Source organism: Carcharodon carcharias, chromosome 1 (assembly GCF_017639515.1).
Source record: "Carcharodon carcharias isolate sCarCar2 chromosome 1, sCarCar2.pri, whole genome shotgun sequence".
Classification (NCBI taxonomy): Eukaryota; Metazoa; Chordata; class Chondrichthyes; order Lamniformes; family Lamnidae; genus Carcharodon; species Carcharodon carcharias.
The window spans coordinates 260,727,620-260,753,210 of record NC_054467.1 but is presented as its reverse complement, the minus strand read 5'-3'; the positions used below and the strand labels follow the sequence as shown (position 1 = coordinate 260,753,210).

General features: G+C 55.8%; 1 protein-coding gene across 1 annotated transcript in view; it reads right to left on the bottom strand.

Annotated features, from left to right (window-relative positions):
- Positions 1–2,871: 2,871 nt before the first annotated feature.
- Positions 2,872–25,591, bottom strand: part of vax2 (ventral anterior homeobox 2) — an 836,807-nt gene continuing 814,087 nt past the window's right edge. Inside the window, exon 3 of the mRNA XM_041183908.1 lies at positions 2,872–3,324. Within this exon, the coding sequence (XP_041039842.1) occupies positions 2,872–3,324 (453 nt within the window). The remainder of the gene's footprint in view (positions 3,325–25,591) is intronic.

Here is a 25,591-nt window from a genome sequence, read left to right as displayed (position 1 = left end):
GGGGGTGTAGGGGTGTAGGTGTAGGGGTGTGTTTTAGGAGTGTGGTGTAGGGGTGGGGGGGTAGGGGTGGGGGTGTAGGGGTGGGGGTGTAGGGGTGTAGGTGTAGGGGTGGGGGTGTAGGGGTGGGGGTGTAGGTGTGGGGGTGTAGTGGTTGGGGGTGTAGGGGTGTGTTGTCAGGGTGGGGGTGTAAGGGTGTAGGTGTAGGGGTGTGTTTTAGGGGTGTGGTGTAGGGGTGGGGGGGTAGGGGTGGGGGTGTAGGGGTGTAGGTGTAGGGGTGGGGGTGTAGATGTAGGGGTATGTTTTAGGGGTGTGGTGTAGGGGTGGGGGTGTAGGGGTGTGAATTGTAGGGGTGTAGGTGTAGGGGTGGGGTGTAGTGGTTGGGGGTGTAGGGGTGTAGGTGTAGGGGTGGGGTGTAGTGGTTGGGGGTGTAGGGGTGTAGGTGTAGGGGTGGGGTGTAGTGGTTGGGGGTGTAGGGGTGTGGTGTAGGGGTGGGGTGTAGTGGTTGGGGGTGTAGGGGTGTAGGTGTAGGGGTGGGGTGTAGTGGTTGGGGGTGTAGGGGTGTAGGTGTAGGGGTGGGGTGTAGTGGTTGGGGGTGTAGGGGTGTAGGTGTAGGGGTGGGGTGTAGTGGTTGGGGGTGTAGGGGTGTAGGTGTAGGGGTGTGTTTTAGGGGTGTGGTGTAGGGGTGGGGGGGTAGGGGTGGGGGTGTAGGGGTGGGGGTGTAGGGGTGTAGGTGTAGGGGTGGGGGTGTAGGTGTAGGGGTATGTTTTAGGGGTGTGGTGTAGGGGTGGGGGTGTAGGGGTGTGAATTGTAGGGGTGTAGGTGTAGGGGTGGGGTGTAGTGGTTGGGGGTGTAGGGGTGTAGGTGTAGGGGTGGGGTGTAGTGGTTGGGGGTGTAGGGGTGTAGGTGTAGGGGTGGGGGTGTAGGGGTGTGAATTGTAGGGGTGTAGGTGTAGGGGTGGGGGTGTAGGGGTGTGAATTGTAGGGGTGTAGGTGTAGGGGTGGGGGTGTAGGGGTGTGAATTGTAGGGGTGTAGGTGTAGGGGTGGGGGTGTAGGGGTGTGAATTGTAGGGGTGTAGGTGTAGGGGTGGGGGTGTAGGGGTGTGAATTGTAGGGGTGTAGGTGTAGGGGTGGGGTGTAGTGGTTGGGGGTGTAGGGGTGTAGGTGTAGGGGTGGGGGTGTAGGGGTGTGAATTGTAGGGGTGTAGGTGTAGGGGTGGGGTGTAGTGGTTGGGGGTGTAGGGGTGTAGGTGTAGGGGTGGGGTGTAGTGGTTGGTGGTGTAGGGGTGTAGGTGTAGGGGTGGGGGTGTAGGGGTGTGAATTGTAGGGGTGTAGGTGTAGGGGTGGGGTGTAGTGGTTGGGGGTGTAGGGGTGTAGGTGTAGGGGTGGGGGTGTAGGGGTGTGAATTGTAGGGGTGTAGGTGTAGGGGTGGGGTGTAGTGGTTGGGGGTGTAGGGGTGTAGGTGTAGGGGTGGGGTGTAGTGGTTGGTGGTGTAGGGGTGTAGGTGTAGGGGTGGGGGTGTAGGGGTGTGAATTGTAGGGGTGTAGGTGTAGGGGTGGGGGTGTAGGGGTGTGAATTGTAGGGGTGTAGGTGTAGGGGTGGGGTGTAGTGGTTGGGGGTGTAGGGGTGTAGGTGTAGGGGTGGGGTGTAGTGGTGGAGGGGTGGGGGGAGAAGGGTGGAAATGAGAAATTTCTTGAAACTGAGTGGGCTTTTGAAAGACGCGATTCATTTAGTTTCAAAATCAGTCTCATCATTTCTCCGTGATTTGCCGACATTAAACTGAATTCCCGTGCGCAATGACAGCGAAGCAACCGCGGTACATGGAATGACTGAGACACAGCTGATATGTGTTTACAGAGCTGTGAAACGTGCAAGGTAAAACAGGCTCTCAACAACCCCCCCTCCCTCCCCAACCTACCTCCCAATCCACCCCACCCCCGGCCTCCCCAGGGACCGACAGGACATAGGATGGTGTGAATTGTGTCATGATGCACCAGCCCACTACCCCGCTGGACACGGCCTGCTCTGAGTGACAGGGTCTGAAGGGGCTCTGAGCTCCCTTCCTCATCCCTGCAGGGGCCTCCGATGCTGCTGAGCTTTGGAAAGGCCTGGTGGGTGGTCGGAGAAGGTCAGTCAGGGACCCCCACCACCCGCACCCCCCCACCCCCGCCCCCCACCCAACTCTTGATCACCATCTACTGTCCCTAGAAAGAGACCTGAAGTAACTGCATCACTTGGGCAATCATGATGTGTGGTCAGTGTAACAGGGTTGGGAGGAACAGATGAATTTGGACCTATGCGCCGCCCCCCGCCCCCGCCCCAAATCTCTTTCACCGCGAGGCTTTTCCTCACCAGGTATCTGGGTCTGTTGTTGACTCATTGATTGCTATGATTAATCAATAACTCCATGAACATTGTCCCATGCAACTACCAGGATGGTAGAAGGTCAACTAGATGCACCTAGCTTTATTTTCACTTCCCTACGTTCCTGATAGATTCCTCAGGGTTTAATGACAGAGGGGCAGAGGGTGGGGGCGTGAGGGAGTACTTCAGACCAGAGTTCAAGAGCCAGTTCTATCCACAGCACGAGTGGAATGGACACTGCAATCATTTAATAACAGCGGGATGGACAATGGGATCCAACGGCCTGACCCTTGACCTGTGAGCTGTGAGGTGCCAATGGCTGGTCGTTGCCAAGAGAGCAGTTTAACACTTTTCATTTGCTTCTTTATCACCTCCATTGGCTGTGCCGTAAGAGTAGGAACCTGCATTGGAATCACCATCACATTGACTGAACATTGGAGCAACTCAAACACAAGATTCAACAGGAAGGCGTTGACAGAGTCTCTTTGCTTCCCCCCCGTCTCTCTGTCTCTCTACGAACTTGGCCTTTTGTCTGTGGCGTTGTCTTTCTTCTCCGTCTGTGTGTAAGGCTCAAAAGCTGATGTACCCACTCCGTGGCCGGCGGAGAGTTCCAGGGCACCACCTAGGGCCGGGCTCAAGAAGCACGGAGAAGCACCGGCCTGGTGGTGAGGGGAGGAGGTGGTCTGGGGAGGTGCAGAGAGGCTAAAAGAGGCGCCGGTCAGCCTAGGCGAACTGCTGCTGGAGGATACCAGGCCACAGACGTTACCCGCCGGAGATCCCAGGGGGCTGGGTCCTTGACTGAGCAAACTGGGAGCTGGAGGGATGGACAACAACCTTCCTTGTTCCAGGAGCCTCAGGATGTTACAGGTGGCGACGGATTCGGATGTGCCAGGGGAACGGCTATCGCAGTCTTTACTCTGATCTTTCTTCTGCTTTGTACGGCGGTTCTGGAACCAGACCTTAACCTAAAACACAAAGGCAAAATTAAATAGAATCATTACGTGAACAAATGATACACTACAAACAACAACAACATACATTTTATATAGCACCTTTACTTTAGGGCAGCAGACACATGGGAACACCACCTGGAAGTTCCCCTCCAAGTCACTCACCATCCTGACTTGGAAATATATCGCCGTTCCTTCACTGTCGCTGGGTCAAAATCCTGGAACTCCCTTCCTAACAGCACTGTGGGTGTACCTACACCACATGGACTGCAGAGGCTCAAGAAGGCAGCTCACCACCACCTTCTCAAGGGCAACTAGAGATGGGCAATAAATGCTGGTCCAGCCAGTGACACCCACGTCTAGGTTTGCCAACTCTGGCTGGACACTTTCTGGGAGAGGTTGAGGGAAGTGATGTCATGGAAAGCTGGTGGAAGCAACATCACGGAAAGCCAGCGCTGTGGGAGCAAGCAGGTGATACTAGAGAAAAGGTCTGTGACCCTGAGTGAGAGGGAATGAATCCGTCTCCACTAAATTCCACTACGTAGTCTGAACAATTCCTTCAGCAGCCAGTTGCTCTTGGGGGACAGATATCTTCAGCGCACCACCGTCTGCCCGGTCACCACAGATTCAATCCGCCACTAATGAAGAACATTGATAACACTAATTAATCACTGTGCCAGCATCCAGCCAGTCTCAGCTGGGCCGAACCTATATCTTCAATATACTCAATGACGGAGCCTCCACAACCCTCTGGGTAGAGAATTCCAAAGGTTCTGTCGAAGGGTCATGAAGACTCGAAACGTCAACTCTTTTCTTCTCCGCCGATGCTGCCAGACCTGCTGACTTTTTCCAGGTAATTGTGTTTTTGTTTTCCAAAGGTTTACTACCCTCTTGAGTGAAGAAATTCCTCCTCAACTCAGTCTTAAGCGGTCTACCCCTTATTCTGAGACTGTGTCCCCTGGTTCTAGATCACCCCCACCCCCCCACCTCCCCAGCCAGGGGAAACACCCTCTCTGCCTTTACCCTGCCGAGTCCTGTTAGGAACTTTGACCTCTCATTTTTCTAAACTCGAAAGAATACAGGCCCAGTTTCCTCAATCTTACCTCACAGGACAATCCTGCCATCACTGGAATCGGTCTGGTGGACATTCATTGCACTCCCCCTATGGCAAGTACATTCTTTTTCATACAAGGAGACCAAATCTGCACAAAATACTCCGGGTGTGGTCTCACCAAGGCTCTATAAAACTGCAGCAAAGCTTCCCTACTTTTATATTCCACCACCGCCCCCCCCATCCCCCCTTGCAGTATACTTCTTTTCCCTCAGAGGCCTGAGACACAAAGCTTCATAAACAGCAATCAATCAGCAAAGTTTGAAGTTCATCCTCTGCTACCACGTTGCTCACAATAAGAGGTTATGGTGGAAGAATTAATCCAGGCAGGTCTCTTGGTTAGAGCTGGTTTATTTCCAAGCCAACTCTTTAGTGCTCCTAACTTCATTCCTCTTGCCTTCCTGATTACTTGCTCTTCTGCATGGTTTTCTTTGGAATTCACGTACAAGAGCACCCAACCCTAAAATGACCCACTTAACTTGTAAGTGAACTAATCCTCTATCCACACTAATATATCAACCCCATCACTATGACCTCTTATCTTGTACAGCAACCTTTTATGTGGCGCCTTATCGAATGCCTTTTGGAAATCCAAATACACTACATCTACTGGCCCCTCTTTATCCACCCGGCTTGTTACATCACCAAAGAACTCTAATAAATTGTCAAGCCCAATTTCCTTTTCACAAAATTATATTGACTCTGCTGATTGTATTATAATTGCCTGCCCTTCCTCTTTAACTTTCCAAACTTCCCTTCACGTGATCACTCCCCCACTCCCACTACCACGATTTAGTTTAAAGCCCTCATTATGTGTTTTTTTTTAATATTTTGAGGAATATTGTGTTATTCTGTAAAGCTGGCTGGGAGTCCATGTGTGTGTGTGTAATTTAACTAAGCTGGGCAGAGTTTGATAGGAGTCAGGCTGTCTGGGGGCTTTGAAACATGACAAGGATAGAGGTGTTAAGTTTGAAGTACAAGTAAATAGGTTAGATATAACATTTGCGTTTTTAGGTAAGTTGAGAGTTTGGTTGAATATCAAAGGAAAGTCAGATGTAATGAGAAACATGTTTGCATCTTTCAGGAGTTCCATAAGTAAACAGAAGTGGAGATATTATTTTTTATTGAGCCCAAAGCAAAGGCAAGATTGAAACAAGATTGACCTTATATTTGGAAGGATTTGAGTTTCAAAGAGGTCTGAGAGCAATGCACTTTGGTGGGAAGAATAGAGGCATAGACTATTTTCTAAATGGGGAGATAATTCAGAAATCTGGAGTGCAAAGGGACTTGGGAGTCCTAGCCCAGGATTCTCTTAAGGTTAACTTGCAGGTTGAGTTCGTAGTTAGGAAGGCACATGCAATGTTGGCATTTATTTCGAAAGGACTAGAATATAGAAGCAAGGATATGTTGCTGAGGCTTTATAAGGCTCTGGTCAGACCACATTTAGAATATTGTGAGCAATTTTGGGCTCAGGAAGGATGTTCTAGCCCTGGAGAGGGTCCAGAGGAGGTTCATGAGAACAATCCCAGGAATGAAAGGCTTAACATATGAGGAACGTTTGAGGACTCTGGGTCTATACTCGATGGAGTTTAGAAGGATGAGGGGGGGATCTGATTGAAACTTACAGAATACTGAAAGGCCTGGATAGAGTGGACGTGGGGAAGATGTTTCCATTAGTAGGAGAGACTAGGACTCGCGGGCACAGCCTCAGAGTAAAGGGAAGACCTTTTAGAACAGAGATGAGGAGAAACTTCTTTAGCCAGAGAGTGGTGAGTCTATTGAATTCATTGCCACAGAAGGCTGTGGAGGCCAGGTCATTGAGTGTATTTAAGACTGAGATAGATAGGTTCTTGATTGGTAAGGGGATCAAAGGTTACGGGGAGAAGGCGGGAGAATGGTTTTGAGAAACTTATCAGCCATGATTGAATGGCGGAGCAGACTCGATGGGCCGAATGGCCTAATTTCTGCTCCTCCGTCTTCTGTTTTATGACCCAAGATGAAAGGGGGGAAAGGTATATTACAGTTACTGTATATAGCTGTTAACTGGAGATGACTGGAGATAGCTGGGGCTATTTGAGCTGTTGAGATAGCTGGAGCTCTGGTCTGGGAGAGGATGCAGTTTGAATCACCATTCCAGTCAAGCCAGAAAAGTCTTGGGCTGCAGCAAGCAGTTTTATTCTGAAATGGATTCCATCAGTGAGTGGAAGAGGATAAAGGTCATGTGGTACGTCTTTATTGAAGCAACAGCAGCTTGCCTTGTGTAATATTACTGGATATCATACTTAAACATCTACTAAGGGAGTAAAGGCAAGAAGAGTCTGAAGAAGAGTCATACGGACTCGAAACGTTAACTCTGTCTTTCTCTCCACAGATGCTGTCAGACCTGCTGAGTTTTTCCAGCATTTTTTTGTTTCTGTTGTGATCTATAAGGGAGTGCTGCCTAGAAGGCATTTACTTGTGGATTTGACAAGTAGAGAGTTTTTTTGGGGAACTTTAATCTTGTGTGCTTAAGTTTACTTTTAATTTTTAAAAATCCCAGAAGTATTACTGCACCCCTTACTGCTGATATCGATATATCTTCTTGTTCTCAAAATACAAAAAAAAGGTTACGGTCCCTAAGCCAAGTTTCTCTCTGGGATGTGGCTTGCACAGCAACTAACACCGGCTGTGGACATAACATTAGATGAATCGCCGGAACATTGGTCATGGCGCGATTCAGGTGAAGCCTGTACCAACAGTACAGTTCCCTCTTTTCCCAGGACTGGTGGCGTGTGGTATTTGTCAGTGGACCAGTAATCCTGAGACCCAGGGTAATGCTCTGGGGTCCCGGGTTCAAATCCCACCACAGCAGAAGGTGAAATTTGAATCCAATAACAATGTGGAATTAAAAAGCCTGATATGACCATGAAAACCATTGCTGATTGTTGTAAAAACCCAACTGGTCCACTAGTGTCCTTTAGGGAAGGAAATCTGCTGTCCTTACCTGGTCTGGCCTACAAGTGACTCCAGACCCACAGCAACGTGGTTGACTCTTAAAAAGCCTTCTGAACAAGGGCACCTGGGGATGGGTGATAAATGCCGGCCTAGCCAGTCACACCCACATCTCATGAATGACAAAAAATTGAAATGGATTGTTCCCACACTGATCTTTGAGCCACGTAATCTTACTTAGCTACGCCAATTTGCTCGTGGCTCAGGTAGTAAACCCCAGATTATTACCTTTGTGGTTCTGCTTTTTAATTAATCCCTAGCTGCTCACAGTCACTCAGCAGAACCTCTTTCTTAGTCCTACCTATGCCATTGGTACCCATGTGGGCCATGAGGACTGGATCCCTCCCCCTCCTACTCCAAGTTCCTCCCCAGCCCTGAGGAGATGTCCTTAACCCTGGTACCGGGCAGGCAACACAGCCTTCTGGACTCACACCCACGGCTGCAGAGAACGGTATCTACCCCGCTAACTATACCATCCCCCGATACAACTACATTCTCCTTTACATCAGCCACTTGAATGGCCCCTTGCACCAATGGTGCTGTGGTCAGTTTGTTCATCCTCCCTGTATTCCTTACTCCCGCCCACTCAAGCTGCAAGAACCTTGAACCTGTTGGGCAACTCCAAGGGCCGACGCTCCACTATTGTTACCTTCTGCGTCCCCGTATCTGCCCCTCTTCCAGTGACACCCTCTTGCCCTTGACAACAGACCAGATCTCAAGTGTCCAGCCTGAGAGGTGTGGCTGCTTCCTGGAACAAAGCCTCCAGGTGACATTCCCCCTCCCTGATACACCGCACTGTCCAAAGGTCAGACTCCAGCTCATCGGCTGGGAGCTCAAGTTCCTCCAGCTGCAGACACCTGCTGCAGATGTGGTTGTCATGGATCACACTGTGCATCCACCTGCCCGGTCATCTTTACTTTGCTTTCATTTAGCTAATTAGGTCTCAACAATATAGCAAGAATCACGACATCTATGGTATAACCGGTCAGATTTTGTGTGAAACGGCCAGCGGATGCCGCCAGTCAAAGTTCTACCCTCCCGGGGTTTCCATGGGGGCGTAGATGGGAAGATGCTGTGGGTGGGCGATCCACGAGGCACAGTGCCCTCCACAGGGCATCTCAATGTTGGGCGCAGCTGGCGATCTGGAAACCAACTGCGCCAGTTTTAAGAAATGCTTTCTTACTCAACATTTTACTCAAAGTCATTTGCCACATCGCCGAGCGTAAACTCTGCCGGGGATCAAAGCAATCTGGCAGCACGTTAGGAAGTCATTTTTTCAAAGATACGATGAACCCCGCCCCCCCACAAAAAATATAACAAATCCCATCGATGAATAACTTGGGGGGGGGAACCTAACCGAAACCTGACAGAGGCAGCTTTCCCAGAGTCGTAAGGCTCATGATACTGCAGAAAACCAAGCTAAGCACAGAGGAGATCTAAAAAAAGGGAGTAATTGAGGGACAGAGAGAGAGAGAGAGAGAGAGTATGGGAACAGATTAGCAGGTAGCATAAAGTAAAAATCAATGGGTGGGATGTTCCGCACCGGCCCACCACCAGAATCTTCCGGTCTCACCGCAAGCCGAAGGACTTCTGACTGGGCACTGCCTCACCCACAACAGGGCTGGAAAATCCTGGCCCAAGTCTTTTTCCTCATTCATTCCCGGGATGTGGGCTTCTCTGGCTGGGCCTGTATTTATTGCCCATCCCTAGTTGCCCTTGAGAAGGTGGCGGTGAGCTGCCTTCTTGAACCACTGCAGTCCCTGTGGCGTTGTTTAGAAGAGTAAGGGAGGTGAGTTGATTGAAACATGTAAGATCCTGAGGGGGTCTGGACAGGGTGGACATGGAGAGGATGTTTCCTCTTGTGGGAGAATCTAGGACTAGGGGTCACTGTTTAACAATAAGGGGTCACCCATTTAAGACAGAGATGAGGAGAATTTATTTCTCTCAGGGGGTCATGAGCCTTTGGAACTCTCTTCCTGAAAAAGCAGTGGAAGCAACCCACTCGCTAAACCTAAGGCAGAGCTGGATAGATTCCTGATAAACAAGGGGGTGAAAGGTTATCGGGGGTAGGCAGGAATGTGGGGTTAAGGTTACCATCAGATCAGCCCTGATCTTATTGAATGGCAGAGCAGGCTCCTATGAATTACCTGATGAATTGTGAGTGGAACTGAACATCCCCACTTCTGACCTTATGATGGGAGGAAAGGTCATTGATGAAGCAGCTGAAGATGGTTGGGCCGAGGACACTACCCTGAGGAACTCCTGCAGTGATGTCCTGGGACTGAGATGATTGACCTCCAACAACCATAGTTATCTTCTTTTGTGCTGGGTATGACTCCAACCAGTGGAGAGTTTTCTCCCCCTCATTTCCATTCCAATTTCACTGGGACTTCTTGATACCAGACTTGGTTAAATGCTGCCTCATTGAACAGGCTTGAGGGGCCAAATGGCCTACTCTTGTTCCTATTTCTTATGTTCTTACGCCAGTCATTCTCAGCTTACTTCTGGGATTTTGTCCATGGTTGACCTGCAGAGTACTATTGGCAGAACCCACACTGAGCGCTGGTGAGCAGGTTATTGCTGAGTAAGTGCTGCTTGATAGTACTGTCGATGACACTTACCATCACTTTGCTGATCAATTTCATTGATGACACCTACCATCACTTTACTGATCAATTTCATCGATGACACCTACCATCACTTTGCTGATCAATTTCATCGATGACACCTACCATCACTTTGCTGATCAATTTCATCGATGACACCTACCATCACTTTGCTGATCAATTTCATCGATGACACCTACCATCACTTTGCTGATCAATTTCATCGATGACACCTACCATCACTTTGCTGATCAATTTTATTGATGACACCTAGCATTGCTTTGCTGATCAATTTCACAAGTGCATAAAATAGTGAAAGGTAGACTGGGACAAGGCTATCTTCTTGTGGAGTTGTGTGCCATGACCCAATTACTCAGTTCTTGACATCTGCCTTGACTTGAGAAAAGGATACTGGCAAAGTCATAATAAAGAAAGAGGCAGCAGCACTATTGGATTTGATAAAAATAGAATCAGTATTTAAAAATGTGGTAGCACTCAAGTTACCGGGTCCACATGGGATGCTTCTGAGGTTATTGAGGGGAGAAAGAGAGATTTCAGAGGCTCTGGCCTCAGGTCTTCCAATATGACGGGAGAATGATTCCAGAGGACTGGATGATTGTAAATGTTACAGCTCTGTTCAAATAAGGGGAGTGGGATAAGGTTGGTAACCACAGGTCAGTCAGCCTAATATTATGCTGGAGAGTCTTTTAGACACAATAATTCAGGACAAAATTAATTTCAGCTTGCAAAAGTATGGACTAATAAACGAGAGTCGACACCCATTTGCTAAAGGGAAATCTTGATTGGTTAACTTGATTGGGTTCCCTGATGAGAGGGAACTGAGAGGGTTGATGAGGACAATATGGATACGGTGTAAATGGACTTTCAAAAGATGTTTGAAAAAGGATTAGAGACATTTTTTTTTATTCGTTTATGGGATATGGGCATCACTGGCAAGGCCAGCATTTGTACCCATCCTTAATTGCCCTTGAATTGAATGGCTTGCTCGGCCATTTCAGGGGGTTGGTTAAGAGTCAACCACACTGCTGTGGGTCTGGAGTCACATGTAGGCCAGGCCAGTTAAGGACAGCAGATTTCCTTCGCTAAAGGACATTGGTGAACCAGGTGAGTCTTTGTAACAAGCATCATTACTGGGACTAGATTTCAATTCCAGATTGATTCATGGAATTCAAATTCCACCAGCTTCAATGGTGGGATTTGAACCCACATCTCCAGTGCATTAGCCTCTGGATTACTAGTGCAGTGACATTAACAAGTGACATTGCCACCAGTGCTATCTACAACACATGGACTGCAGCGGTTCAAGAAGGCAGCTCACCCCCACCTTCTCAAAGGCAATTAGGGGTGGGCAACAAATGCTGGCCCAGCCAGCCAAGCCCACATCCCGTGGATGAATTAAAACAAAATGGCACCAACTCTCCTGTTAGTACAAGAACAAAGAAACAGGTGCGTCAGTCCCGTTCTGCCATTCAACAAGATCATGGCTGATCTCCTACTTCAATTCCAGCTTCCCCCACCATCCCGATATCCCTTAATCCCTTTAGTACTCAAAAAGAAGTCAACCTCTGACTTGAATATACTCATTGACTGAGCCTCCACAGCTCTCTGGGGTAGAGAATCCCAAAGGTTCACAACCCTTTAGGTGAAGAAATTTCTCCTCATCTCACCCCTAAATGACCAACCTCTTATTCTGAGTCTCTGACCCCTTGTTCTAGATTCTTCAGCCAATGGAGAAGCCTCAGCCCTTGCACTTGTCCAAGGTCTGAAGTATGTAGGTGAGAGAAGGGACTGTAGAGAGCGATGTTTTCAGCTTGTGTAGATAAGAGGAAGAACTGTAGGGAGGATCAGCAAACTGACCATGGAGCCAACGTGCAGAAGGATGAGGGGGGAGAGTATAAAGGAATGTACTTGTCGTAGGGAGCAGTTTCAATCGAGTAAATGCAGAGAATCTGTTTCTGTGTCAATGAGGATAGCACATTTGATGTCATCTATTTGCATTTTACAAGGTTTTTGATAAGGACACTTGTAGCAAGCTGGTTGGAAAATCATGGAATCCAAGGCAAAGTGACAAGTTGGATCCAAAATTGTCTTAGTAACAGGAAGGAAAGGGTAATGGTCTACAGGTCCTTTTGTAACTGGAAAGCTGTCTCCTGTAGGATTCTGCAGGATTCAGTACTGGCTCCCTTGATGTAGAGGGCATAGTCAGGAAGTTTGCAGATGATACAAAAGTTGGCTGTAGGTTGATAGTGAGGCAGGAAGCTGTAGACTTCAGGAAGAGATCAATGGACTGGACAGGTGGGCAGAAAAATGGCAAATGGAGCTCGATCCAAACTTGTGTGAAATAGTGCATTTGTGGAAGAGCAAACAAGACAATACATAATAAATGAGAGTGTACTGAAAAGTGTAGAGGAACAGAGGGATGGACCTTAGAGTGTATGTCTACGGATTCTTAAAGATAACAGGGCCTGTAGGTAAGGTGGTTAAGAAGGTGGTTAAGATGGCACACAGGATAATTTATTAGGCAGGGCAAAGAATATAAGAGCAGGGAGGTTATATTAGAACTGTCTAAAATGCTAAAATCACTAATTGGGCCACAGCTAGTATACTGTAAACTGTTCTGGTTACAGCCTTACAGGAAGAAGGTGATCACATTAGACAGCATACCGGGGAGATTTATGAGTCTATTGCCAGGAATGGAGAATTTTAACTATTAGGACATTTGGATAGTCTGGGATTGTTTCCTTTGGAACAGGTGAGGCTGAGGTGAGATTTAATTGAGGTCTGTAAAATTATGAGGGGGTCTAGGTAGAGAGGATAGGAAGGACCCATGACTTGGCGAGGAGGTCAGTAACCAGAGAGATGGATATAAAGCAATTGCTTGAAGCATTAGAGGGGAGTTGAGAAAATGTTTTTACCCAGAGGGTGATGGGGATCTGGAACCCATCATCTGGATGGGTTCTAGAGGCAGAAACCCCCATTATTGTAACCCACAAGGCTAGAAAGTGACATGATGCCTGATTACTCTTTTACAATGGGCCCAACGACCTCTGACACTGTGGTCAATTTCCACTGCTAATTCGATTTCAGCACAAAAACACCGTAGCCAAGAAACAGAAACTCTAATATACAAGGGAACATCAGGATCTAAAACAATATTATTGCAGCAAAGAGCAACACAAAAAATATAACAATCTCCCAAAAAATTATAGGTGCAAAAAGAATCAGAAAAGCAGATTTGACCTTCTTGAACGGCAGAGCAGAATCAAGGAGCTCTATGGCCGACTCGTGCTGGTATTGCAAATATTCCTAAAATACATCCAACCCGGCACAATACAGCCAATGCCAGAAATAACAGGGAATGGAATACTCCCCACTTGCCTGGATGAGTGCAGCTCCTACAACACTTAAGAAGCTTGACACTGTCCAGGACAAAGCAGCCCACTTGATTGGCACCCCATCCACAAACATTCACTCCCTCCACCACTGACGCACAGTAGCAGCAGTGTGTACCATCTACAAGATGTACTGCAACAACTTACCAAGGGTCCTTAGACAGCACCTTCCAAACCCACGGCCACTACCATCTAGAAGGACAAGGGCAGCAGATAGATGGGAACACCACCACCTGGAAGTTCCCCTCCAAGTTACTCACCATCCTGACTTGGAAATATATCGCCGTTCCTTCACTGTCGCTATGTCAAAATCCTGGAACTCCCTCCCTAACAGCACTGTGGGTGTACCTACGCCACATGGACTGCAGCGGCTCAAGAAGGCAGCTCACCACCACCTTCTCAAGGGCAACTGGGGATGGGTAATAAATGCTGGGCCCAACAAGTAATGCCCACATCCCGTGAATGAATTAAGAAAAAAGCCAAGGGTTTGGTGAGAATGAGGAATTGAAGGAAATTAGCATTATTAAAACAATAGTGCTGGAGAAATTATTGAGACAGAAAGCCAATAAATCCCCAGGGCCTGATAATCTACACCCCAGGGTAATAAAGGAGGTGGCCATGGAAATAGTGGATGTGTTGGTTGTCATCTTCCAAATTTTTTACAGATTCTGGGAACAGTCCCAGCAGATTGGAGGGTAGCAAATGTAACCCCAATATTTAAAAAAAGGAGGGAGAAAACTGTGTGAATTACAGACCTGTTAGTCTAACATCAGCGGTAGGGAAAATGCTAGAGTCTATGATAAAGGATGTGATAACAGGACATTTAGAAAATATCAACCGGATTAGACAAAGTCAGCATGGATTTATGAAAGGGAAATCAAGTTTGACAAACCTAATGGAGTTTTTTGGAGACGTAATTAGCAGAATAGATAAGGGAGAACCAGTGGATGTGGTGTATTTGGATTTTCAGAAAGCTTTTGGTAAAGTCCCACATAAGAGGTTAGTGTGTAAAATTAAAGCACATGGGATTGGGGGTAATATATTGGCATGGATTGAGAATTGGTTAACAGACAGGAAACAGAAAGTAGGAATAAATGGGCCTTTTTTGGAGAGGCAGGCAAAACTAGTGCGGTACTACAGGGCTCAGTGCTTGGGGCCCAGCTATACACAACCCATATCAATGATTTGGATGAGGGAACAAAATGTAATATTTCCAAGATTGTTGACAACATGAAATTTGGCAGGAATGTGATATGATGTGACACAGTACACCCAACCTGACAAAATACATCCAAACAAACACAATACTCCCAACGTGACACCATACGAACATGCAAACAAGGAGCAGCAGTCAGGCATCTATCCTGACCGACCATTTAATAAGACCATGGCTGATCTGATAGTAACCTCAAGCCTGCATCCCACCTACCCCCCGATAACCTATCACCCCCTTGCTTACCAAGAATCTATCCACCTCTGCCTTAAATATATTCAAAGACGCTGCTTCCACCGCCTTTTCAGGATGAGAGATCCAAAGAGTCATGATCCTCTGAGTGAAAAATTCAGCCCCATTTTAAATGGGAAGACCCTTATTTTTAAACAGTGACCCCTAGGTCTAGATTGTCCCACAAGAGGAAACATCTTCTCCACATCCACCCTGTCAAGACCCCTCAGGATCTTATATGTTTCAAGCAAGTCGCCTCTTACTCTTCTAAACTCCAGCAGATAGAAGCCTAGTCTGTCCAACCTTTCCTCATGAGACAAACTGCCCATTCCAGGTGTTAGTCTAGTAAACCTTCTCTGAACTGCTTCCAAAGCATTTACACCCTTCCTTAAATAAGGGGACCAATTGTCCCAAACTGACACAACAAACCCAACCGGAGACAATAAAATGAAGGCGAGACATTGCTCCCAACACAACAAAGTGCACCCGGCCCAACATGTTGCACCCGACACACTGCACTCAAACCCGGGCAACGCACCCAACCCTGCCCGACACAAACAAACCCACCCAACACACCCAACCCTGGGCAACGCACCCAACACCGCCCGACACACCCAACCCCGCCCAACACACCCAAACACGCCCGACACACGCAACCCTGCCCGACACACCCAAACCCGCCCAACACACCCAACCCTGGGCAACGCACCCAACACCGCCCGACACACCCAACCCCGCCCGACACACCCAACCCCGCCCGACACACCCAACCCCGCCCGACACACCCAAACCTGCCCGACACACCCAAACCCGCCCAACACACCCAACACTGGGCAACGCACCCAACACCGCCCGACACACCCAACCCCGCCCGACACACCCAACGCCACCCAATGCACCCAACCCTGGGCAACCCACCCAACCCCACCCGACGCACCCAACCCTGGGCAATGCACCCAACCCCGCCCAACACACCCACCCCGCCCAACACACCCAACCCGCCCGACACACCCAACGCCACCCAACGCACCCAACCCTGGGCAACCCACCCAACCCCACCCGACGCACCCAACCCTGGGCAACGCACCCAACCCCGCCCGACGCACCCAACCCTGGGCAAAACACCCAACCCTGCCCGATGCACCCAACCCTGGGCAACGCACCCAACCCCGCGGGACGCACTCAAACCCTCCCGACACACCCAAACCCACCCGACACACCCAACCCCGCCCGACACACCCAACCCTGGGCAACGCACCCAACACCGCCAGACACACCCAACCCCGCCCGACACACCCAACCCCGCCCGACACACCCAACCCCGCCCGACACACCCAACGCCACCCAACGCACCGAACCCTGGGCAACCCACCCAACCTAACCCGACGCACCCAACCCTGGGCAACGCACCCAACCCCGCCCAATGCACCCAACCCTGGGCAACGCACCCAACCCTGGGCAACGCACCCAACCCCGGGCAACGCACCCAACCCCGCGGGACGCACCCAAACCCTCCCGACACACCCAACCCTGCCCGACACACCCAAACCCGCCCAACACACCCAACCCTGGGCAACGCACCCAACACCGCCCGACACACCCAACCCCGCCCGACACACCCAACGCCACCCAACGCACCCAACCCTGGGAAAGGCACCCAACCCCGGGCGACGCACCCAACCCCGGGCGACGCACCCAACCCTGGGCAATGCACCAAACCCTGGGCAACGCATACAACCCCGGGCGACGCACCCAACCCTGGGCAACGCACCCAACCCTGGGCAAAGCACCCAACCCTGGGCAACGCACCCAACCCCGCCTGACACACCCAACCCCACCCAACACACCCAACAGCGGGCGACACACCCAACACTGCCCGACACACCCAACCCCACCCGACACACCCAGCCCGGCCCGACACACCCAAACCCTCCTGACGCACCCAACCCCGCCCGACACACCCAACCCCACCCGACACACCCAACCCTGCCCGACACACCCAACCCCGCCCGACACACCCAACCCCGCCCGACACACCCAACGCCACCCAACGCACCGAACCCTGGGCAACCCACCCAACCTAACCCAACGCACCCAACCCTGGGCAATGCACCCAATCCTGCCTGATGCACCCAACCCTGGGCAACGCAGCCAACCCCGCCCAATGCACCCAACCCTGGGCAACGCACCCAACCCTGGGCAATGCACCCAACCCCAGGCAACGCACCCAACCCCGGGCTTCGCACCCAACCCTGCGGGACGCACCCAAACCCTCCCGACACACCCAACCCTGCCCGACACACCCAAACCCGCCCAACACACCCGACCCTGGGCAACGCACCCAACACCGCCCGACACACCCAACCCTGCCAGACACACCCAACGCCACCCAACCCTGGGAAATGCACCCAACCCCGGGCGACGCACCCAACCCCGGACGTCGCACCCAACCCTGGGCAACGCACCCAACCCTGGGCAATGCACCCAACCCCGGGCGACGCACCCAACTCTGGACAACGCACCCAACCCTGGGCAACGCACCCAACCCTGGGCAACGCACCCAACCCCGCCTGACACACTCAACCCCTCCTGACGCATCCAACCCCACCCGAAACACCCAACCCCGCCCGACACACCCAACCCCGCCCGACTCACCCAACCTCGCCCGACACACCCAACCCTGCCCGACACACTCAACCCCGCCCGACACACCCAACCCCGCCCGACACATGCAATCCCACCCGACTCACCCAACCCTGCCCGACACACTCAACCCCTCCTGACGCACCCAACCCCGCCCGAAACACCCAACCCCGTCTGACACACCCAACCCCGCCCGACACACCCAACCCCGCACGACACACCCAACCCTGCCCGACACACACAACCCCTCCTGACGCGCCCAACCCCGCCCGATACACCCAACCCCGGGCAACACACCCAACCCCGCCCGACACACCCAACCCCGCCCGACACACCCAACACCGGGCGACACACCCAACCCCGCCCGACACACCCAACCCCGCCCAACACACCCAAACCCGCCCGACACACCCAACCCCACAGGACACACCCAACCCCGCCCGACACACCCAATCCTGCCCGACACACCCAACCCCGCCCGACACACCCAACCCCACGGGACACACCCAACCACGCCCGACACACCCAATCCTGCCCGACACACACATCCCTGCCCGACACACCCAATCCTGCCCGACACACCCAACCCCTCCCGACACACCCAACACCGCGTGACACACCGAACTCCGCCCGACACACCCAACCCCGCGCGACACACCCAACCGCGCCCGACACACCCAACCCCGCCCGACACACCCAACCCCACGGGACACACACAACCCCGCCCGACACACCCAACACCTCCCGACACACCCAATCCCTCCTGACCCACCCAACCGCACCCGACACACCCAACCCCGCCCGACACACCCAACACCGCCCCACACACCTAACCCTGCCTGACACACCCAACCCCGCACGACACACTCAACCCCGCCCGACACACCCCACCCCGTGTGACACACCCAACCCCGCCCGACACACCCAACCCCGCCCGACACACCCAACCCCGCCCGACACACCCCACCCCGTCCGACTCACCCAAACCTGCCCAAAACACCCAACCCCGCCCGACACACCCAACCCCGCCAGACTCACCCAACCCTGCCCAACACACTCAACCCCTCCTGACGCACTCAACCCCGCCCGAAACACCCAACCCTGTCCGACACACCCAACCCCGCCCGACTCACCCAACCCTTCCCGACACACTCAACCCCTCCTGAATCACCCAACACCGCCCGAAACACCCAACCCTGCCCGACACACCCAACCCCGCCTGACACCCCCAACCCGTCCTGACGCGCCCAACCCCGCCCGACACACCCAACCCCGCCCGACACAACCAACCCCGCCCGACACACCCAACCCCTCCCGAAACACCCAACCCCGGCCGACACACCCAACCCCGGCCGACACACCCAACCCCGCCCGACTCACCCAACCCTGCCCGACACACCCAACTCCGCCCGACACACCCAACCCTGCCCGACACACTCAATCCTGCCCGACACACCCAATCCTGCCCGACACACCCAAACCTGCCCGACACACCCAACCCCGCCCGACACACCCAACCCCGCCCGACACACACATCCCTACCCGAAACACCCAACGCCGGCCGACACACCCAACCCCGCCCGACACACCCAACCCCGCCCGACACACCCAACCCCGCCCGACACACCCAACCCCGCCCGACACACCCAATCCTGCCCGACACACACATCCCTGCCCGAAACACCCAACCCCGGCCGACACACCCAACCCCGCCCGACACACCCAACCCCACCCGACACACCCAACCCCGCCCGACACACACATCCCTGCCCGAAACACCCAACCCCGGCCGACACACCCAACCCCGCCCGACACACCCAATCCTGCCCGACACATCCAACTCCGCCCGACACACCGAACCCCGCCCGACACACCCAACCCTGCCCGACACATCCAATCCCGCCCGACACACCGAACCCCGCACGACACACCCAACCCTGCCCGACACACCCAACCCCGCCCGACACACCCAACCCCGCCCGACACACCGAACCCCGCCTGACACACCCAACCCCGCCCGACACACCGAATCCCGCCCGACACACCCAACCCTGCCCGACACATCCAATCCCGCCCGACACACCGAACCCCGCACGACACACCCAACCCTGCCCGACACACCCAACCCCGCCCGACACACCCAACCCCGCCCGACACACCCAACCCCGCCTGACACACCCAACCCCGCCCGACACACCCAACCCCGGCCGACACACCCAACCCCGGCCGACACACCCAACCCCGCCCGACTCACCCAACCCTGCCCGACACACCCAACCCCGCCCGACACACCCAACCCTGCCCGACACACCCAACCCCGCCCGACACACACATCCCTGCCCGAAACACCCAACCCCGCCCGACACACCCAACCCCGCCCGACACACCCAATCCTGCCCGACACATCCAACCCCGCCCGACACACCGAACCCCGTCCGACACACCCAACCCCGGCCGACACACCCAACCCCGCCCGACTCACCCAACCCTGCCCGACACACCCAACCCTGCCCGACACACCCAACCCCGCCCGAAACACTCAATCCTGCCCGACACACCCAATCCTGCCCGACACACCCAAACCTGCCCGACACACCCAACCCCGCCCGACACACCCAACCCCGCCCGACACACACATCCCTACCCGAAACACCCAACGCCGGCCGACACACCCAACCCCGCCCGACACACCCAACCCCGCCCGACACACCCAACCCCGCCCGACACACCCAACCCCGCCCGACACACCCAATCCTGCCCGACACACACATCCCTGCCCGAAACACCCAACCCCGGCCGACACACCCAACCCCGCCCGACACACCCAACCCCACCCGACACACCCAACCCCGCCCGACACACACATCCCTGCCCGAAACACCCAACCCCGGCCGACACACCCAACCCCGCCCGACACACCCAATCCTGCCCGACACATCCAACCCCGCCCGACACACCGAACCCCGTCCGACACACCCAACCCTGCCCGACACATCCAATCCCGCCCGACACACCGAACCCCGCACGACACACCCAACCCTGCCCAACACACCCAACCCCGCCCGACACACCCAACCCCGCCCGACACACCCAATCCTGCCCGACACATCCAACCCCGCCCGACACACCGAACCCCGTCCGACACACCCAACCCTGCCCGACACATCCAATCCCGCCCGACACACCGAACCCCGCACGACACACCCAACCCTGCCCGACACACCCAACCCCGCCCGACACACACATCCCTGCCCGAAACACCCAACCCCGCCCGACACACCCAACCCCGCCCGACACACCCAATCCTGCCCGACACATCCAACCCCGCCCGACACACCGAACCCCGTCCGACACACCCAACCCCGGCCGACACACCCAACCCCGCCCGACTCACCCAACCCTGCCCGACACACCCAACCCTGCCCGACACACCCAACCCCGCCCGACACACTCAATCCTGCCCGACACACCCAATCCTGCCCGACACACCCAAACCTGCCCGACACACCCAACCCCGCCCGACACACCCAACCCCGCCCGACACACACATCCCTACCCGAAACACCCAACGCCGGCCGACACACCCAACCCCGCCCGACACACCCAACCCCGCCCGACACACCCAACCCCGCCCGACACACCCAACCCCGCCCGACACACCCAATCCTGCCCGACACACACATCCCTGCCCGAAACACCCAACCCCGGCCGACACACCCAACCCCGCCCGACACACCCAACCCCTCCCGACACACCCAACCCCGCCCGACACACACATCCCTGCCCGAAACACCCAACCCCGGCCGACACACCCAACCCCGCCCGACACACCCAATCCTGCCCGACACATCCAACCCCGCCCGACACACCGAACCCCGTCCGACACACCCAACCCTGCCCGACACATCCAATCCCGCCCGACACACCGAACCCCGCACGACACACCCAACCCTGCCCAACACACCCAACCCCGCCCGACACACCCAACCCCGCCCGACACACCCAATCCTGCCCGACACATCCAACCCCGCCCGACACACCGAACCCCGTCCGACACACCCAACCCTGCCCGACACATCCAATCCCGCCCGACACACCGAACCCCGCACGACACACCCAACCCTGCCCGACACACCCAACCCCGCCCGACACACCCAACCCCGCCCGACACACCGAACCCCGCCTGACACACCCAACCCCGCCCGACACACCGAATCCCGCCCGACACACCCAACCCTGCCCGACACATCCAATCCCGCCCGACACACCGAACCCCGCACGACACACCCAACCCTGCCCGACACACCCAACCCGGCCCGACACACCCAACCCCGCCCGACACACCGAACCCCGCCTGACACACCCAACCCCGCCCGACACACCGAATCCCACCCGACACACCCAACCCCGCCCGACACACCCAACCCCGCCCGACACACCCAACCCCACCTGACACACACAACCCCGCCCGACACACACAACCCCGCCCGACACACGCAACACCGCGTGACACACCGAACCCCGCCCGACACACCCAACCCCGCCCGACACACCCAACTCCACGGGACACACCCAAACCCGCCCGACACACCCAACCCCTCCCGACACACCCAATCCCTCCTGACCCACCCAACCCTGCCCGACACACCCAACCCCGCCTGACACAACCAACCCCACCCGACACACCCAACCCCGCCCGACACACCAAACACCGCCCGACACACCTAAACCTGCCTGACACACCCAACCCCGCACGACACACTCAATCCCGCCTGACACACCCCACCCTGTGTGACACACCCAACCCTGCCCGACACACCCAAACCAGCCTGACACACCCAACCCCGCCGAACACAAACAACCCCGCCTGACACATCCAACCCCGCAAAAAAACACCCAAACCCGCGTGACACACCCAACCCCGGGCGACGCACCTAAACCAGGGCGACACACCCAACCCCACCCGACACACCCAACCCCAACCGACACACCCGACCCCGCACGAAACACCCAACCCCGGGCAACGCACCCAACCCCGCCCGAAACACCCAACCCCGCCCAACGCACCCAACCCCGCGGGACACACCCAACCGGTCCCGACACAACCAAACCCTCCCAACACACCCAACCCCGCCCGACACACTCAACCCCGCCCGACACACCCAACACCGCATGACACACCCAACACCGCCCGACACACCCAACCCTGCCTGACACACACAACCCCACACAACACACCGAACCCCGCCTGACACACCCCACCCTGTGTGACACACCTAACACCGCCCGACACACCCAAACTAGCCTGACACACCCAACCCCGCCTGACACATCCAACCCCGCAAAAAAACACCCAAACCAGCGTGACACACCCAGCCCCGCCCGACACACCCAACTCCGCCCAAAACACCCAACCATGCGGGACACACTCAACCCCGCCCGACACACCCAACCCCGGGCGACACACCCAACCCAGCCCGACACACCCAACCCCACGCATCACACCCAACCCCGCCTGAAACACCCAACCCCGCGGGACACACCCAACCCCAACCGACGCACGCGACCCCGCAAGAAACACCCAACCCCGGGCAACGCACCCAACCCCGCGCGACACCCCCAACCCCGCCCGGCACACCCAACCCTGCAGGACACACCCAACCCCGCCCAACACACCCAACCCCACCCGACACACCCAACTCCGCCCGACACACCCAACCCCGCCCGACACACCCAACTCCACCCGACACACCCAACCCCGCCCGACACACACAACCCCGGGCAACGCACCCAACCCTGCCCGACACACCCAATCCCGCCCGACACATCCAACCCCGCCCGACACACCCAACCCCGCCCGACACACCCAACCCTGCGGGACACAAAGAACCCTGCCTGAAAAACCCAACCCCGCGGGACACACCCAACCCTGCCCGAAACACCCAACCCTGCCCGAAACACCCAACCCCGCCCGACACACCCAACCCCGCCCAACACACCGAACCCCGCCCGACCCACCCAACCCCGCCTGACACACCCAACCCCTCCCGATCCACCCAACCCCGCCCGACACACCCAAACCCGCCCAACACACCCAACCCCGCGGAACACACCCAACCCCGCCCGACACACTCAACCCCGGCCGACACACCCAACCCTGTCTGACACAACCAACCCCTCACAACACACCCAACCCCGCCTGACACACCCCACCCCGTGTGACACACCCAGCCCCGCCCAACACACCCAAACCAGCCTGACACACCCAACCCCGCCGAACACACCCAACCCCGCCTGACACACCCAACCCCGCCCGACACACACAACCCCGGGCAACGCACCCAACCCTGCCCGACACACCCAATCCCGCCCGACACATCCAACCCCGCCCGACACACCCAACCCCGCCCGACACACCCAACCCTGCGGGACACAAAGAACCCTGCCTGAAAAACCCAACCCCGCGGGACACACCCAACCCTGCCCGAAACACCCAACCCTGCCCGAAACACCCAACCCCGCCCGACACACCCAACCCCGCCCAACACACCGAACCCCGCCCGACCCACCCAACCCCGCCCGACACACCCAACCCCTCCCGATCCACCCAACCCCGCCCGACACACCCAAACCCGCCCAACACACCCAACCCCGCGGAACACACCCAACCCCGCCCGACACACTCAACCCCGGCCGACACACCCAACCCTGCCTGACACAACCAACCCCTCACAACACACCCAACCCCGCCTGACACACCCCACCCCGTGTGACACACCCAGCCCCGCCCAACACACCCAAACCAGCCTGACACACCCAACCCCGCCGAACACACCCAACCCCGCCTGACACATCCAACCCTGCAAAAAAACACCCAAAACCCGCGTGACACACCCAACCCCGCCCGACACACCCAACCCCGGGCGACGCACCTAAACCAGGGTGACACACCCAAACCCGCGGGACACACCCAACCCAGCCCGACACACCCAACCCCGCCCGACAAACCCAACCCAGCCCGACACACCCAACCCCACGCATCACACCCAACCCCGCCTGACACACCCAACCCTGCGGGACACACCCAACCCCACCCGACACACCCAACCCCAACCGACACACGCGACCCCGCACGAAACACCCAACCCCGGGCAACGCACCCAACCCCGCGCGACACACCCAACCCCGCCCGGCACACCCAACCCTGCAGGACACACCCAACCCCGCCTGACACACCCAACCCCACCCGACACATCCAACCCCGCCAGACACACACAACCCCGGGCAACGCACCCAACCCCACCCGACACACCCAACCCCGCCCGACACACACAACCCCGGGCAACGCACCCAACCCTGCGGGACACACCGAACCCTGCCTGAAACACCCAACCCCGCCCGACACACCCAACCCCGCCTGAAACATCCAACCCCGCCCGACACACCCAACCCCGCCTGAAACACCCAGCCACGCGGGATATACCCAACCCTGCCCGACACACCCAACCCCGGCCGACACACCCAACCCCGCCCCACGTACCCAAACTCGCCCGACACACCCAACCCCGCACGACACACCCAACCCCGCCCGACACACCCAACCCCGCGGAACACACCCAACCCGGCCCGACACACCCAACCCCGTCCGACACACACAAACCCGCACGACACACCAAACCCTGCTTGACACACCCAACCCCGCCTGACACACCCAACCCCGCCTGACACACCCCACGCTGTGTGACACACCCAACCCCGCCCGACACACCCAACCCCGCCTGACACACCCAACCCCGCCTGACACACCCAACCCCGCCCGACACACCCAACCCCGCCCGACACACCCAACCCCGCCCGACACACCCAACCCCGGCCGACACACCCAACCCCGCGGGACACACATAACCCCGCCCGACACACCCAACCCCTCCCGACACACACAACCCTGGCCGACACACCCAACCCCGCGGGACACACCCAACCCCGCGGGACACACCCAACCGCGCCCGAAACACCCAACCCCGCCCAACACACCCAATCCCTCCTGACCTACCCAACTCCGCCCGACACAACA